Source organism: Solanum pennellii, chromosome 12 (genome assembly GCF_001406875.1).
Source record: "Solanum pennellii chromosome 12, SPENNV200".
In the NCBI taxonomy this organism is placed as follows: Eukaryota; Viridiplantae; Streptophyta; class Magnoliopsida; order Solanales; family Solanaceae; genus Solanum; species Solanum pennellii.
This window is the reverse complement of record NC_028648.1, coordinates 59,541,402-59,553,264: the sequence shown is the minus strand read 5'-3', so window position 1 is coordinate 59,553,264 and position 11,863 is coordinate 59,541,402. Positions and strand designations below refer to the sequence as shown.

At 33.7% G+C, this 11,863-nt stretch overlaps 2 protein-coding genes across 2 annotated transcripts; one reads left to right on the top strand and one right to left on the bottom strand.

Annotated features, from left to right (window-relative positions):
• LOC107006624 (profilin-1) lies at positions 1-1,057 on the top strand. Its single transcript, XM_015205137.2, has 3 exons — positions 1-241; positions 406-543; positions 617-1,057. Exons 1-3 carry the CDS (start codon positions 113-115, stop codon positions 749-751), a joined length of 402 nt encoding a protein of 133 aa, XP_015060623.1. The 5' UTR covers positions 1-112; the 3' UTR covers positions 752-1,057.
• A 1,953-nt stretch (positions 1,058-3,010) lies between these two features.
• On the bottom strand, positions 3,011-8,007 carry LOC107005423 (mediator of RNA polymerase II transcription subunit 6-like). Its single transcript, XM_015204015.2, has 5 exons — positions 7,690-8,007; positions 6,742-6,916; positions 5,120-5,189; positions 3,764-3,873; positions 3,011-3,426 (listed from the first exon to the last, which is right to left on the bottom strand). Exons 1-5 carry the CDS (start codon positions 7,938-7,940, stop codon positions 3,277-3,279), a joined length of 756 nt encoding a protein of 251 aa, XP_015059501.1. The 5' UTR covers positions 7,941-8,007; the 3' UTR covers positions 3,011-3,276.
• Between the last annotated feature and the right edge of the window lie 3,856 nt (positions 8,008-11,863).

Sequence of the window (11,863 nt, the reverse complement as noted above, 5' to 3'; positions counted from 1 at the left end):
ATCAATTTAAAACAAACCTTACTATCCTAAGAAGAAAGAAAAAAAAGAAAACTACGAGAAATCGACAAGACAATAACGTAACTTTTAAAAAAAAATCGAAAAATAAAGAAACATGTCGTGGCAAACCTATGTAGATGATCACTTGATGTGTGACATTGAAGGTACTGGTCACCATCTCTCTTCTGCAGCCATCCTCGGGTTCGATGGTAGTGTCTGGGCTCAGAGTCCCAATTTCCCTAAGGTATGGATCTTGTATATTTTTCTCATTTTTTGGATTTGGATCGATAGATCGCTCATTAATCTATCGTTCGGAAAATCTATTGATGGATCGATACTACCTCTGATATTTGTGTTTATGTATGTTTTCAATATTGCTTATATGTAATGGTAATTTTGTGTATCTAGTTTAAAGCAGAGGAGATTACTAACATCATGAAAGATTTCGATGAACCTGGACATCTAGCTCCAACTGGTCTATTCCTTGCGGGTACAAAATACATGGTCATTCAAGGAGAACCTGGTGCTGTTATCCGCGGGAAAAAGGTATTTTTCGAGGAATTCAGGATTTAAATCTGATGAATTTTGTTTGCGAGTAATTTTTTTTTTTTTGGTGTAGGGTCCTGGTGGAATAACTATTAAGAAGACTGCACAGGCACTGATTTTTGGTGTGTATGAGGAACCAGTGACTCCAGGACAGTGCAACATGGTGGTGGAGAAAATTGGTGATTACCTTGTTGATCAGGGATATTAATTAGTCACTAATAAAATTGATTATGGCATAATTGAATTTTGTTATATTTTGTGATTGCATATGTATTTTCTAGGGTCAAATAGGCTCTGGAGTTTTTTTGTTTTTTTTTTGTTTATGGGAAAATAAAAAGCAGCATGAGACATTTTCTCTTTTAGGGTTGCTATATATATTTCCCTTTTTCTTTTTTGGTTATAAAGTTTACTTCAACAATATTGTGTATTCAGCATTTTGTAGACATTTTATTGCAAGTCTAAAAGCAATTTTTTGTCTAAGATATAATGGCTACAACAAACTGAATTTCATGTCTATGATAGAGTGATTACTATAGTGCTAGTTTAAAAGGCTCGTTGGAATTGATTCACGAGGGGATTAATGTTATATACACAATTGTAAGCATCTGAATTACTAAGCAAAATAGGTATTGGTTTGGTAATGATTGGAGCAGCAAACTCGATTTTCTTGTATTATACATGATAGAACATCAGTTTTTGTAAAATAAAGATAAAAGGAACAAATTTTTATTTTTGTAAAAAAAAGTTGTACTTAATGCAGCTACCAAGTCTTGGTGTAAATATGCATAAATAATACTCTCTCCGTTTAAAAAAGAATAACCTCTTTTCCTTTTTAGTCTGTTTAAAAAATAATGACCTTTTTTTTTTTTTTTTAACATTTTAATTTCAGCATATCACGTGGCATGTGTAAGGCAACAAGAATCAAGATCGAAGTTTGTACATTTAACCTAACTTTAATTTAACATCACAAGATATAAAAATCTTCTTTATATTCTTAAATTCTGTATCAAGTCAAACCAGGTCATTCTTTGTGAAACAGAAGGAGTAACTTTTAATCTAGTTACTCAAAAGATCAGTTTGTTTACCGGCAATCCAAAGTCATGACCATAAGATTCAAATTCTTAATACATCTCTAACCAAGCCAACAAAATATGATTTGATTGGATCTGAACGTCATGATTGACAAAAATAGATCGTCATGATTTGAAAATGTGATGAGGAGATGCATGAATAACGTAGTGCGGAGGTGTAAGGATTGATCACTAATTAAGGCATGATGCAGTGCCATTAGGTGATGACAACACATTCTGCTGTCCAAAGTCAGGTAGACATTCTGGGAATAGGATTTACGATAAATTGATCACAAATTTTTGTAAAAAGGTCTGAAAGATGAACGATTCGGGGGGCGTTTGATACAAAGATGCATAATGAGGGATTAGTAATGCATGAATTAGTAATGCAGGGTTTAGTAGTGTAGAGATTATTTTTTAGCAAGTGTTTGGTTCATTGTTTCCTACCTAGTCTTATGTTTGGTTTAAAACTTTAGAAAAAGCTTATTTCCTATTATACCCTTTAGTTATTGTGAGATTATATTTCATTTAACTAGTCAAGTTAAATATTAAAAAAATATAAAAATATTATTAATTTTGAGGTGTGATATGTCATATGGTATATTTCTAATTTTTTGTTGGTCAAATATACCTTGAACTTAACATGAATTTAAGGCTACTTAAATTATTCAAATACGCTTAGCTTATTTTTAAAATAAAAAAAAATTGTTCACGTGATCAATTGACGAACTACATTTAAAAACAAAAAAAACAAAAAAATCCACCCAATATAACAACTCAAACATGGAGAAAAAAATATTAGTTTGTGAAATCATCAAATTACATGGAATAAAGTTGGAAAATTAAACGAACATTTATAAATATTCTCATACAAATAAAAAAAAGAACATGAATTACAAAAAAAAAAAATAGGAAAAAAGATTTAGGAATAATTTAGTCATTTAAGGGGTCTTATCCAAGGATTGCTAAACCTTGGATTAGCTATAACTAATCCATGGATTACGTTAAATAAAGTAACCATACAATATTTTTGTTGGACTATATTTTAATCCATAGATTGTTTTGATTAATACTTCCTATCAAACGAGTCATTAATGTATAAAAACTAGAATCATAGACCTTTAGTTTTATAACTAATGGGCCACGTAACTATTTGACATTCTTGGAGATATGCTTATTTAAAGTTGGTTCTTACATGAGCTTATACAAAAACTTAATCGGTAAAGAACTTTTCTACTCAGCTTTGTGTTGACGGTTCCTTGTGACCTTAATTCACACCCAACACGCTTCTCAAACTTGAGTATTGACCTTTTCATCTAGGTACAATTATTTTCACTGGGTTCGAGTCTAACTACATACATAGAACGGTTCAAAACATAGCTCGAAACAAGGTGTTATAATAGCAACAACAGCAATAAAGCATTGATACATTTTTTAGATGTTGATAAACTAATATTGATACCACATATTAGAATTGGCTATTTTATCAATTTTTCCTGAACTTATGTTTCAACATTTTATCGCCATACAGGTGATATATATTATCCCTAACATAAAGATTTTACGCTACATAATTTACAGAAATCTTCTGAAAGGATCACTCTGGACCATCCCAGTAATCGTAAACTTTTTTCAGCTACCAAGTGCTTAGACATTCGTTCTTTCATACTTTCATTCTCTTTGACGGGCCTTGATCGATAATGGGATCAACTGGAGGCAACTGGGTTTCTTCTTGCTGGTTTTCAGAGGCTTCTGCTGTGGAAGGCGGTACATAACCTTCAGGAAAAGGTGGCGGCGGAGGTACTGGTGGTAGCTGCAAGAGATTATTGTCACTTTTAGATGCTTCTCTAACGTGAACACAGACTTCGTAAGAATAACATACAATTTATGTTGCAAGGACTCTTCAAGAATATTGTTGTATCCGTAGCGGATCCTCCAAAAATACACTACTGTTGGAGGATCCACCAGACACCTGTTGACGTTTTTGAAGAGTCCGAGCAACATAGCATAAAAACCTTTAATAACACGTAAAATATCATCATAATATATTAACAGTTCAAATCAAGCCCCTGGGCTAAGAGGTTATGCACACGAGACAACTGAGGTCTAAAGCACCATCCAGACGCACTACACTAAGACATTACAGTTACCTTGCGTTGTTGGGAAGCAAAAATATGATCGACTCGCTTAAGTTCCTTGAAGTCAATGGTCTCCTTAGCAGCCTTAGATTCAGATGCTGCGCTCTCATTTTCAGAAGCCACTGTGAAAGGAAAGCATGCAGATCGAAATAAAGTTACCGAATATAAAAATATTATACTTAAATTAAATGTTAAAAAAGAGCATGAGAAATAGATCTGAACAATCTAGGCACAGGGCACAGAACTTGATAACCTTGATAGAGAGATTCAAATCAAATTTTAACTATTCTTGTCGTAACATAACTATGAATGATAATATACAATGAGAGGTCCAATTCAAGCTCCGCAGACGGAGTACTAAAGGGAATTGTGTCGCAATCAGGAATGCAGTTTAAAGAATTTTTGTTTTTTGGTGATTCCCTTGCAAGGAATTAAAGCACCTTCAAATAACATATCTGATATCCACCTACTTCTCATTATTATTCATATTTTTGTTTTAGTTTCCAGTTAGGACAAACATCTTCTAAAGAGAGCATAATTCCAACTAGTTCATTTTTATCCCAGATATTAACCTTTCCAGGCACCAAATCGAGAATGGGTGTTGACCATCATGTGCCTAACTTTGTCATTAATTACATTAGTTTAAAACTTATTTTTCCTAAATTGATTAGATATTTGCAGATCCTAATATCAAAAAATATGAGACACCTGCAAAGTCACGCAGGGCGTCTTTTGACAAGAGTTAACATGCTTATTAGGAGCTTCTCTCCTCCATTTTAGTGTTAAGCAACAAATCATTGATTTTGAGTCATGTTAGGAATATGATGTTGTGGGCTAATCTACACTAGGAGATGTTCTTAAAAATAGGAATAGTCATGGAGATAACGTGAACTAACAAATAGCATGAAAATCATAGAGCATTTCGAACTAGTAGCGAGTGATCTACAATAGTGTGAAATTGGATGGACGTTACGCATTGGAGTAATTAAAATACATGATACTAGCACCTTACAGCAAAATTTTTGGGTGATGCATATTGTGGTAGTTCATCTCTAAAAGCAAGATTTAATTATAATTGAACAATCAACCGAACAAACACAAGTAGAATACAACAAAAGGAAAATGGAAAAAGGAATTCAGCACCTCTACATTCATCAGAGGATATTCAAGTGATTTGACTATCTTGAGCACACAATGGAGACAATAAAACAAAACCACCAATGCTATTATAGTATTGTTTCAGCTAATCTTTTTGATATTTGCTGCATCAAGTTCTCATAAGACAAGTCCCCATCACCCATCCCAACCAAGCATACCCAAGAAAACAAAATAAGAAAGAGAAGCACAAGAAAGGGGATGTCAAGATACCATATCCAGTCTTTTCCAACTTCGAAGATGCAAAACTGAAAGCTTTTGATATATGATATAAAGCACGTCCCTGTCAAATAAATGAATCAAGAGAGGAGAGATTAATTCTCAACGTGAACAGCAGCAAGTACAGATAAATTCTCTAATATCACATTATGCAAGATAACAAAATCTTTGAATTAGTACAGATACTAAATATCGAGTTATATAACCTACAACACTTTAGCAAAGGTTTATTTTTTGGAATGAGCCAAAAGGAAAGTAAGTCATTTTTGTAGTAGATTGAGGGAGTACATAGTAGTTAACTTAATTTAATGAACTGGAAATAAAATCCATATGTATACTTGTACCCTCTCTTCAATATTCAGTTCAATGAAAATGAGCATACATACATGCAATGATGCAGATGATCAAAACCTACTAATTATGAGCGTCGAGCAACATATAGGATGATAAATGCAAGACTTTGAAAGGAAATTTATGTCAAACTGGCCTCAAGAACTTCAACAAATAAGATAGGGATCAGCTGATTGTCTCACAAAGCAACAATACGAATATACACTACAGACAAGGCAATCAAAATATTATGTTCAAGGATATTACCTGCTTCTTTCACTTTGGAAAGACATGTAAACTGTAAAGGCATAAGAAAACATTGAAAGCCTCAATACTGATTGTCATTAACAATGAGAACTTCTGTACAGTTTGTCATTACCACCTCCTCTAGGGATTCTCGTGTCTGAGAAAATTTGTAGGTGAAATTCCTGGTATCTCCTGACTCCTCCATATTTCTTTCTATCCTATTCTTTCAGATTCCTCTAAAGAACTAACAGCCCCACCCACCCTACAAGCTAACCACCTCGACATCACCTTTCAAACTACACTGTCAAAGAAAGGATGAAAGTGAGATCCTTAAGATGCAGTTGACTTTATATTCTTCCTACAGAGTACTTCCCCTAGAATTTCAGCAACCAAGAAACCCCTTGTTATCTCATGCCAAATTATGAAAGTGCCTTAAATGAGTTCAAAAACGCCTCACCAGAGTCAACAAATACGAACAAAAGTGTCATATATGATATTTTGCAACATTTGGTGCCAAAGGCAGCTCGTACAAGGAGGAAATTTTTTTTAAGTAATATAATATGTGATCCCTACTGGCATACAACTACAAGCAAATCACAGATTTTCATGTCCCCGGGGCTTTGGTTTAGCGAAAAGAGCACATGATGTGATTTGGTTTAGGCGCACATCACAAGTTTGGATCCTGCTACAGCAAAAGCTTGATGTTTAAGTGAATAAGGGTCCCGCAGCCTATTATCCATTCATTTTTGAACAGTCCGCCATTGCCCCTCGAAGATTTTTCGGTTATCAACAAATAAGAAAATCTCTATCCACCATTATCTATTCAGGTAAGAATAGGGGTCTAGATGATGAAATACTGATCAGAGGACCACCCTATAGGTTGATATACTACACATACATATAATGTGCGTATCTCAAATAAACTTTAATCAAACAAACATTATAATAATGATTAACAAGAATGCGAGATACAAACGGTGTAAAAGTATTACACATTAAAATAAACCATGTACCAAGGTGCGATAAGAAGAGAATCTAACCAGTCGACCTGCAAACACATTGCAGAGCTGTGGAGCTTGGTATATTGAACCATCCAAGATGTAATAAGCCAACATCGGTGTGACCTTCTCGGGGCCATCCCTCTTTTGCTTACGGATGACAAAGAGATGAGGCTCCATAACTTCACTCAGCATATATTCACTGCCTGTCATTTTCCTGCAGAGCAATTAGCAAATAATAAGTGAATCGCATGGTTAGCTGTGCATATGTTTACCAAAGACCAGAAATTTACATAGTGAAACTTTAGCTCCGCTATCAGAAAGTGCTAAAACAGTGTCAAATGTATTTCATGAAAAATTAAACATTTGCACAGTTTATAGAGAATAATATAAAAAAGATGAACTGTTAATTCTCCCAGAGAATCTGTTGCAACCAACTTGTACATTTACATATATTTATCTCATCCAACACACCTTCTCCCCTCTTCCCTCCCCCACCCATTGCAAAAGGAAAGAGTAATAAAAGTCTTTAGAAATGTTTTAAACTCAATATTACTTCTACCATATTAAATAATCACTACTCCGGCTATGTAAATTCCCTATATGCAATCCACCCATTAGCTTCTATTATATACTCATCTGGCTATGTAAACCTCGCATAAACACCGTTAGTTACTTCAAACATATTTATCCAGAAATAGGAAAAACACAATTTCAATCATTCCCCTGAAGTTAAATTGTCCCACAATATGTAATTGGTCTATCCACATTCTCATGAGCTGGTTTTTCAATGTCTCTTTTCAATAACAGGAAACCACTCAATATTCAAACTTTCAGCAAATCTCACAGGCAATTGAACAAACAGTTCTATTTTGCTTCAATAATTCTATGCTTAGGTGAGCAGTGCCCCTAATTTAGGGAAAAAGATGATAAGCAAAAAAGGAATCAAATAGAACAAATGCAGAGGAGTTCAAAGATAAAAAATCATACGAGAGATGAGAAATATCGAGTGGATGAATGGATCGTGATCGTAGTTGCTCGTTGTTGCAAGTCCAGTCGTAGAATGGAGAGAGAGCAAAATAGTCAAATACTAGGTTTCGGTCCAGTGGATACGTATTCAGCCATAACTGGTCCCTGAAGCATATACCCGTCATGTCAGTCCCAGGTTGCGGCGGTAAGGCCGGTGCACCGCCGTCAAAGTTTGCGTTCCCCATCGGCGCCATCATCGGTGTCATCGTCATCTCCGGCGTTGGCTTGTTTTAAGAGTAAACTGGCTTATTTCACTACCTAAGGCATCTAAAACCTATAAAATAATAAAACCTAAATAGGTTAAAACATGCCAAAAATAAATAATTTAAAAGAAAATCATTTTAGTGTAAAAAATTTTCATGAAATCTAGCATCTTTAATAAAACTTTTTACAATAAATCAAAAAAATTTATACCACGAGAAACTAGTCTAAACAGGTACAAGAGATACTTAAAAATATAATTTATCAAGAAATAACAACACAATTCCTACCATTAGAAAAAAAAAATGAAAACTATCACATATCATCTTTATCTTCATTTACGAAACGTCAGTAGCCCCGCAATCAGATTATTCAAGTAGCATAGCTTGATTAGTATCAAGAAAACACACATATTGATACAAATCATCGATCGATCCGATCCTAATACACAATATAATATAGTTAATCAAAAAAGTCATGCAATATGAAATTTAACCACCACACTTCTCTATTCACATACTAATACCCTTTCTAGGGACTATGCACCTTGATTCCAGTGTCCCACAATTATGTCACCCCTAAGACTTCTCAAGCCTACATGTGATATCACAACAACATACAATCACAGTATAACTCTTCTATTACATTAATATCCACGAATACCAAGTCATTAGTAGTTCTATCAAACTAACTTGTTATCTTTTACACTACTCATGCCAACTTCTTGCCCTTTTTGGAACAACAAATGAAATTGGCGCCTTAGACCAACTCATTTTAACAAAATTAAATTTAGTACACAATACAAAATTGAGTTTATCATGACTAACAAAAACACACAGTTTAGATAGAGATGACAATGGGATGGATCGAGTTTAACCCGCAAAATTTTTACTCTGTTCCATCCCGCACCACATAACAATTTTTTTTTCATTTCAATCCACCCTAACCCTCCTCGCATAGACCCTCCCCAGTCCCCACATGAACCCGCCCTGCATAGTTTTCTTAATATGTTTTTTTTCTAGTTAAGTTTAGTACTAAAAATAAAATTTATAAATATAAATTCTTTTTTTCATTAAGTAGTATACATGTAAGAAATTGTATTATTTTCATTGAATCATTTTCATTTACTATCTTTAATATTTTAGTAGCTTTAAAGAAATTATTTTAATCAATAATGCTCTATCATTTTTCTAACATATAAAAAATTTAAATTAAATTTGAACCAACGTAAAGTCACACATACTCACAATCCGCCTCATCCTACTCCACCTCACATTAATTAAAAAACCTACTTCAACAAGCACCGCATCCCACCCGCCCCACCTTGATAACCTTAACCCTTCCGCCCCGCTCCATTGCCATCCTTAAATTTAGACAATTTAAAAATTAAGTCCCCACGTAAACTCAACTCAATAGTCAAACAATTATATAGAATAACACCCCTAAGAATTTAGTTATCAACAACCACTGAATATACCTCCACCATGACAAGTAGTACATAACCCAAAAATTAAATCCTTACACTAACTTACCGTACCATGAACAATGTCCCACATGATCACAAAGTCAGACCTCAATCAACTCATATTTCAAGTACCCCAGACTACTCTAGAATCCAACATGCAACAATTACAATATAAGGAAATAAATCAGTTCACTCATCAAAGCATAAATACATATTTGATCCTCGATAAAAATACAAGATCAAATTGTTAGTATGCTGGCGTGGTACTTGAGTCATCCTTAGTTAATGTACCCATATAATATTCGAGCCAACCATATATGAATCACCCCATACTAGGTGCGGTATCCCAGTCAATCGTTAATAAATATCAGGCATGATATTCGAGCCAATCATCAAAATATCATGTACCATGCATGATACCCAAGTCAAACATCAAATACATACAATCACAAACATCATGAATAATAACACCTAATATCACCAGTCACATAACCAGTTCTTTGCATGAGATCATTAACATATTGTCACTATCTATACTCTCTATATGTTTCTTACCATGCATTGCACAATGTTACTACAAGTTGTATACATGAATGTATATATAAACTAAAAACACACACCATCACCTAACAAGGAACTCAAGAACTAAAGAACCACTTTCTAGTCATTATTTTGTCTCACATCATAAATCAGCAATTTCTAACCATCCAAACACTGTGCTCGAAGACCTTTACATGTAATCTTCAAACATATACAAAATGTTATGTGGTGAAAGCAGGTCTAACTATTTAATTATTAGAAATCTAGCTCATCTGGAACCAAACAACAATTGATGAATCTTACCCATGAATTTGACTCTACAAAAATAACCTTTGATGAATGAGCATTGAGATTTTTATGTCTAGCTCATTTGGGTTGCAGATTTTTATGTTGCGCTACAGCGACACTGTCATAGCGGGATAACTTCTCTAGGGAGTTATGTTAGTCTTGCCAAGAACTACTAATAAGACACAAGACATAAAAGGAAAATATGATACAACTCCCATCATAAAAAAATAGGAATGGAAGTTGTTGATTATCATCGTCTTTACCTATAAAATATCATTGAATCATGTAACTGAACTACGTCAAGTGACTTAACAATAGTAATATCAGTACAATTAATACGTACTAATAGACATCATTAGTCAACCTGAAACTCAAAACTCAAAACACCACTTCCCTTCCGCTGCCAGCTCCACTCACATCAGATCATAGCCTAACCCATCTACCTCATAATATTTCCCAGAACAACAGACAACTAAAATTTTCCACTCCCTGCCTTACACACCCCAATCATACAACATGTGAACAAGTAGCTACAACTTTCAAAATATATATAAACAATTCTAACCACCATTATGAAAATAACTCAAACTTTGAGAAATTCTCAATCATCACCTATAGTGTTTAACAATTACATAGAATCAACATACGATGAACAATCAAACATATACCGGACATGATACCCAAACCAATCATATAGTAACTTATACCAGGCATAGTACCTGAGCCAACCAAATAAATATTATGTATCAGGCGTGGTACCTGAGCCAACCAACAATTACACATTACAATCACAATCACAATGAATACAATTACACATATAAATCCAAGTCAACACATTCATTGTATGAGATTAACAAGCTAACATTTCAGTTTTCACTCATTTAATCTCCCTAACCATGTATTATACAAGCAATACTAATGAAACAATTAGACTCCATGCCGATTAGCCTATGCATGCTACCACCCGATAATTCATAATTTATTATTCAATTAAGCACATAACTAACTACTAGCTTATCTGGACGCCAAGCAACAAATGAAGAAATCTAAACATGAACTTCTAGCTCCATGAGGGTCAATCTTGATGTCAGTGGCGGATCCAGGATTTTAAGGTTGTGGGTGCTCAGTTCCTTTAACATAAATCTTTTAGCAATCACATAGTATAAACCTACTAACTCAAACTCTTTAATAAAAAAAAGTAAACGTATACTAACTCAAACTCTTCAATAAAAAAAAAAGCCCTTAATTAGAAAAAGGGAAAAAAAAATTAAAATAAAAAAAAAAGGATGTCAAATTCGCTGGAAAAAGTTAAAATAAAATAAAATGGGGCTGGCGGGATTCGAACCTAGATTTTGCAATTTTGCAAGTGTTTGACCATAGATTTTGCAAGTGTTTGACCATAGATTCTTAATTAGATGTTGAAATTTTAATTTTTTAATAGGAAAATGTTTATCTTTCAATGACAAAAGTCCAAGTTATCTTTCAAGTAAAATGTCTTCAAACACAACTTGAAGTTTCAAAATTTAACTTTCAAAAACTCAAAATTTTAAATTTCTTATTAAAAGTTTATACACAAATGGAAGCTTAGTAATCTTGAAATCAACTAAAAGAATTGTTATTAAATCATTTCTTATCTTAAAC

Excerpts from the sequence above, each read along its gene's own strand:
- LOC107006624 (XM_015205137.2), top strand. The coding sequence starts at position 113 with ATGTCGTGGCAAACCTATGTAGATGATCACTTGATGTGTGACATTGAA. Across the intron at positions 242-405 it reads AGAGTCCCAATTTCCCTAAG|TTTAAAGCAGAGGAGATTAC; the intron begins GTATGGATCTTG and ends TTGTGTATCTAG. Across the intron at positions 544-616 it reads CTGTTATCCGCGGGAAAAAG|GGTCCTGGTGGAATAACTAT; the intron begins GTATTTTTCGAG and ends TTTTTGGTGTAG.
- LOC107005423 (XM_015204015.2), bottom strand. The coding sequence starts at position 7,940 with ATGACGATGACACCGATGATGGCGCCGATGGGGAACGCAAACTTTGAC. Across the intron at positions 5,190-6,741 it reads ATGTGTTTGCAGGTCGACTG|GGACGTGCTTTATATCATAT; the intron begins GTTAGATTCTCT and ends TTTATTTGACAG. Across the intron at positions 3,874-5,119 it reads GTTGGAAAAGACTGGATATG|TGGCTTCTGAAAATGAGAGC; the intron begins GTATCTTGACAT and ends TTCCTTTCACAG.